The sequence below is a fragment of the Amphiura filiformis genome, chromosome 18 (genome assembly GCF_039555335.1).
Source record: "Amphiura filiformis chromosome 18, Afil_fr2py, whole genome shotgun sequence".
Lineage (NCBI taxonomy): Eukaryota > Metazoa > Echinodermata > Ophiuroidea > Amphilepidida > Amphiuridae > Amphiura > Amphiura filiformis.
Window position 1 is genome coordinate 47,004,744 of NC_092645.1, and position 6,020 is coordinate 47,010,763.

The following is a 6,020-nucleotide window of genomic DNA, read 5'->3' on the forward strand; positions in this document are numbered from 1 at the left end:
ATTTTGCTGTGGGTACCCATCCCCACTGCCGTAATGCCCTCAAAATATGTCCTTTACCCAAGGCAGTCACTTGCCGTGCCCTCTAATGAAGTTGCTGTGGCGGATTAAGACAACTTCCGATTTTGAAATGTGAGTCGTGAGTTTAGTGTATTTTTAGGCATTATTTTTTGCACCGCGTAGCGAAAAAAGTCAACGGTCATCGATATATGCCGACATAAGTTTTGGAATCTACAGAAACAGATCGAGCTTTAATAATTTGATACCAAATTTATTTTGCCAAGTATTGCAGGGACGCCAGGAATGGCGCTCAAAGTAGGCCGAAATCACATGTTATCATATGGGAAGCTTATTTAGTGTTGCGCTCCCTCTAGGTCCGCCACTAGTGTCTCACGCCAAGCAATTCCAAAAGGTTGACAGCCCTGCTCAATGCTCATAATAATTATGGTCGGAATTTGTACTTCAGCGCCTGTGTTTCCGGTTAAAAGTAAGCAAACACTCCAGTTATAGATACATAAATGTTTGCCAAGCTAAATTGTAGCCAAATTGGACAATCTAAAAAATTGTTTTAAAACTGAAGACGATATGATAACTGAACGTGTATACGGTACCGGTACTATAGAAAAATGACTTAATTCGTGTACATCGTGGACCATACTCTTTGCGTGGCTGTGCGTAGTAAGCTGTTGTACATGTATGCAGATAACCTCGCAATATGGACGTGTAGTAGAGTAGCGCTGTACCAGGGACTGTCTTTTGGAATTGACAGGAGAGCATTAAATAGCTCTTCTGGAACCTTCAAGGAGAGCTGTTTAGAGCATTTAAAATAGAATGTGCAGTAGTCCCAGTAACTGAGAACGTGACGACATTTACTTTTACATTGGGTATTATCTGATATGTCACGGTCTCAGAGCTGCACACAATATGGCCCTATACAAACAAGGCAGTACATGTGAAATTGGAGAGTACGAAACACGTTTCCTGTCCCTACATATAAATCACACGTTGCAGTTCAGTAAAACAAAGCTCTAAATGATCCGAAGTATTTGTAAATTATTATAGAACAGGCTCATTTGAACGTCCATATGATTATGTCTGTGTTCGGTCTTCCTAGTTACTAGGACTAAATGTGCAGAGAGAATGGTCAACTAAGTCTAAGGAGAGCTAAAAATCACTCTCCTATATCAGATTTCAGGAGAGCAGTACTTAGAGAGCAATTGCTCTCGCTCTCCTCAAAAGGCAGTGCTGTACGCTCGTGTATTATAGTCAAAATGTTAAATTCTCGATCATAAGAGCCAACTTGAGTATGCACAGTTATTTGCGTCGAGCGTACTACGCAAAGACCGGCGCTTACGGCGCAAACACAGCTTTTGAGAATTGACCAATCCCACGGTCGTTGCTAGGCAAGGTCAAGGTTCGGTCATGCAGGTCGCACAATTGTGTTATTCTATGAAAAGTACGCTGACGCAGTTCGGTACATCCTCTCATGATCGAGAATTTGTTATTTTGCCTATAGTCGCGGAGTAACAAGCGTAGTTGAATGTTCCACGATGTACACAAATTTAATAATTTTTTCTATAGCACCCTGCCACCCTCTATCTTCTATCCACACAGTAACTACAGTGCATTGCATGATTGGAATGCATACCATTACCATTACCATATACATGTACAGTAACATTGTCATATTGTATGGCTACACGTCACATGACATCACAAAATTTAATAATTTTCACATCATCATCACCAGACTTACCATTATGTCACAACTCCAGAAACATAAAATGTCTTTGTCTCGTGGTACCAACCAGGCCCTGGTACCAGCCTGGATACTCGCATTCATGAGGAAATGTTAAAATTTAAACAAAATTCCCCCCAGCTGAACTTCCATATTTTTTCAAAAGTGCCATCATTTTCTGCTAAAGACAGCTGTGTATACTGCCAAAATCGTTACAGAACGCTTGTAGGAATAATCGTAGGCGGCGCAAAACTTCGAAGTAGTTATCCCAGACGACGGTGGACTACATTATTCACTGTGGCAACAGCCAATATCGTAAACAAAACAGACAATATGACGGCAACACTGCCTGGACATGGGCATTGGACGCCCCGTGCCGAGTTGTGTTTTTAGCTCTATTGGCCCCGTTACAGAAAAAAATGCACAAAATATATTTCTCAGTGAATGTATAAATTTTCACAAAAAAATAAATATTTTTGGATTAAAAATGAATGTGAAGAAAAAAAAAATTATAGCCGGGAGTGAGCGGGACTCGATCTCGGGACCCTATGCACCGCAGGTGACAACAGTTACCATTACACCACGCTAACCGTGATACACAATGGGCGAAATTTTAGGTATATATCACATTGTAAACTTATTGTCCGTTTTCCTATACTAGCTACACAGTGTGTCTGTAATTGACGCATGACCTCAGCACATGGCTCTGTGTTGAAGGTATAGGAAACTTTTTTTAGAACGTCGTCCTGATGTTATTTTTAATTCAATGTCTTAGAAACTCAGATCATCATTTGCAGAAATTTGTTGTGATTACTAATATCTTTTCAAAAAATAAAATAGAGCATGTTTTCAACGTAGTTGTAGGGTTTATATGACATGTTGTGCAAATCTATCACTCAAGAATCTGTGTACTAATTGAATGGGGATTTCATGCCTTCACGGCCTGAAACTTTCTCTGACTTTGCAACAGCGCCACAGGCGAACCATATTTTTGATTCCTTAGAAACTCACATGTCAATCATCGTCATTTTTTTCTCTATCATGAGTCCAAAAAGCAATTCTATTGGTCAATGTCTTCAACGTAGTCGCCCTCTTTGTATGAGTGACAGTTTTTCCTAGGTTAGTGGCCATCCCATCCAAACTCAACCAAGTAAGCAGACCAATGCATGACCAGTTATTGATTTATTGACGTCATAATTGGCCAGTGCCTTTGTGATAGGCAATCAGTTATTGATTGGCCTAGATCAGTGTTGAGCTAAGAGTTTTTAACCAGGATTAGAGTGATAAAAGGTCGAATTTTATTTTACACAGGGATAAGTTTATGATGATAAACATACCGTGCGTTATTACAAGCGGCTGATTGTGATAACTATTCATTGTTATCATTATTAATTTTTTATTTCATTTCAAATTGTAATAGTTTATATTTATTTAACTTTTATTCCATGCAAGTTTATGCGCACGAGTTAAACTTCGTCAATTTCGCACAGTGGTGCTATACCACGCAGTCGATTTGGATAATTGCCTATCGATTGGGTTGATCATGGATAAACTTATCGGTGATGTCACTGGCTTTAAACTTTGGCGGACAATAGAATAACCATTGATTGACAAGGTTACCCCTGCGTCCCCTAGCCGCTTGTGCGTTATTCATACAAAACATTCAAAAAACAGTACTTACAATGAGGTTCACTGGCGAACCTCAACGGATTTAGAATGATAAAATAGTGCTTAATAACATACGTACAGTTTTGGAATAATTTGAGATATTTTTGTGTTTACGTGTAAAACCAATGACGACGTCAAAATTCAGCCAATCTTGGCCGCCCCCCCCCCCCCTGAGTTATCCATCATAATTATATGCAGGGATACTAGACTGATACTTGCACCCACAGATGTTTTGATACGGACCACTCTTGAAAAATAACCGTGTTAAATATGTTTGCTAAACTGAATTAAAGATCACAGGACTGTTATTACTTAGTAGGCCTACACAGTATACAAAAAACACCATAAAAAGAACTGTATGAAAAAGCATGTTTCAGTTGCCCATGTCTATAAAAATGTTTACCACTAAATTAGCCTAATTTTCATTGACTTTTATCGCCAGTGAGTAAGAAAATCCAAAAATTGTAGCTCTTTTGGCAAAATTTTGACGAAAAAGCTCTACAACCATCAAATTTCAATTCAATTGACTCAAAAATATGACGAAATTTTAATTCAGAAGCCTATATATTTTTGCCAAGAAATCAGTACTCAGTTCCCAAAGTTCGGCGCTGCGCTCTGCACACCCCTATACCATCGAAATATTTTGCCATAATTATTGAAGCTATGATGCAAAAAAGAAACAAATTTGCGCGGAGAGGGCAAAAAAATGCGCTTTTCAGGCTAAAATGGCCAAATATGAAGTTCATGATCAGATAGAGTGACCAACATTGACAGTGTATGGATATTTGGGGGGAACCAAATTAAGAACTTTAAAAGCTCTTATGGGCTGTTCAGTAATTACATGTTCGGGGGAGGCAAAAAGAGGGGGCCAGCTAGCACAGGGCAAAAGGGGGCGCAAGCAAGTCAAAAGGGGCAAGAGATTTTTGGCACACATGTAGGCCTACAGTAAATAAAAACGCTCTAAAAAGGCCCAGGAAAACAGTAGGCCGAGTAGGGCCTACATAAACATTAATGCAAAATTTCCTGCTCACTACGCTTGCATTTGCAAATTGGGTTCCTAATAATTTAGTGCAAAATTGGAGCGAAGGGTTTTGGCAGGCCGAGAGGGGCAAGCAATTTTGGCCGGCCGAGAAGGGGGGGGAAGGAATTGTTGGCGGCATAATGAGGGGGGGGGGGCAAACGTTTTCATTTAGATTCCATTTCTATAGGAGAGGCCTTAAGAGGCATGTGCAATAATTGGCCCCGGGGAGGTAAAATGGGGAGAGGGCAAAGATTTTTTGGCAGGCCTAGAAGGGGGGCAAGCCGATTTTGGCACACATTTACGGGGATTAAATAACACGAAAAATGTTTAAGAAAGCACTACAGAAATATTCAAATATGCAAAATTTCCTGCCCTCTACCCTCGCATCGTATATCAAGACCATTTTAAAGTTTGCACATTGGGGACCAAAAAAATTGGGGGAGGCAAAGAATTTTTGACAAGCCGGGGGTAGGCCTATGCAATTTTTGGCACTCCATTTGAAAAAAAATCACGGGGCTCATTATTATGGCACAGCCCATGTCAGGGGTAATAGGCCTATCATCAGTCTCCCTAGTACCCCGGGGGCCACTCACATGAATGCGGAAAAAAAATAAGTATAAGAAATTGGTGTTTTTTGCGCAAAAAAGGCAAGTTGCGCGCGTGACGCATTTAGGGTCTAAAAAACACTGATTTTCAAGAATAAGGGTAGTTTTCTGAAACGGAGCGGAACAACTTATTTAGGGTACCTTTTCAAATTTTTGGTAAACTACGAGTCCAAAAAGGGTACATTTTTTTCATTTCTCTAACCAATAAACTCATTTGGGGGTAAATTCTATATTAAACTAACTTATAATAAGATGCTAAATTTGCTAGTAGGGTAAAACTCATTTAGGGGATGTTTAAAAAAATTGGTCACGCATATGTGTACACTATCATACTTGGGTGGCCCCCTGTGCCATAGTATGCGGCCGCACGACCCCATGCATGTCAAAACGCAAAATTGTCAAAATATTGCCTTCAACTGTTCAACATAATTATAAAGTTGTGCATGAATAAAACAAATGTATTTTAGCTATAGCTAGTAAATATAAATACAAACAAGTAAATAAACTTACCGTTCAAAGTAAATGTGGCTATACATATTATAAACACAGGCATGAAATGCGATTTCATTCTGTCCAATGTTGTAGACCTTCCGTCATACGCAGTGAAAAAAGTGTATCCCAGTTTAATAGTATCACTGACCAAAGCACAGACCCTATAGGGTCTATGACCAAAGCCTTAGCAGAACTATACAATACCTATACACGTCTGGGATCTTGTCAAGTTCTGTTACAATTAAAACATTGAAAATGAAAGTTGTAGAGAAGACAGAAGCACAAATAAGTTTCTTTGAAATTTCTACTTGAAGGTACTTTTCACAAGAATTGCAACATGATCCTCAAACGGAATTATATGACCAGGATAATACTGGTGCTACATCCCTCATGATGTTAATAACGGTTGTTAGGATTCGATAGCCTTCTGCTTTTCCGCACGAACCGGAACCTTGGTAGGCAAATAGCTGTAGTTTTTGTTTTTGCAACAGATTTCAGA

At 39.4% G+C, this 6,020-nt stretch overlaps 1 protein-coding gene across 1 annotated transcript in view; it reads right to left on the reverse strand.

Annotated features, from left to right (window-relative positions):
- Window positions 1–5,768, reverse strand: part of LOC140139192 (sushi, von Willebrand factor type A, EGF and pentraxin domain-containing protein 1-like) — an 80,353-nt gene extending 74,585 nt beyond the window's left edge. Inside the window, exon 1 of the mRNA XM_072160973.1 lies at window positions 5,540–5,768. Coding sequence (XP_072017074.1) covers window positions 5,540–5,597 — 58 coding nt within the window. The 5' untranslated portion in view covers window positions 5,598–5,768. The remainder of the gene's footprint in view (window positions 1–5,539) is intronic.
- Window positions 5,769–6,020: the final 252 nt, after the last annotated feature.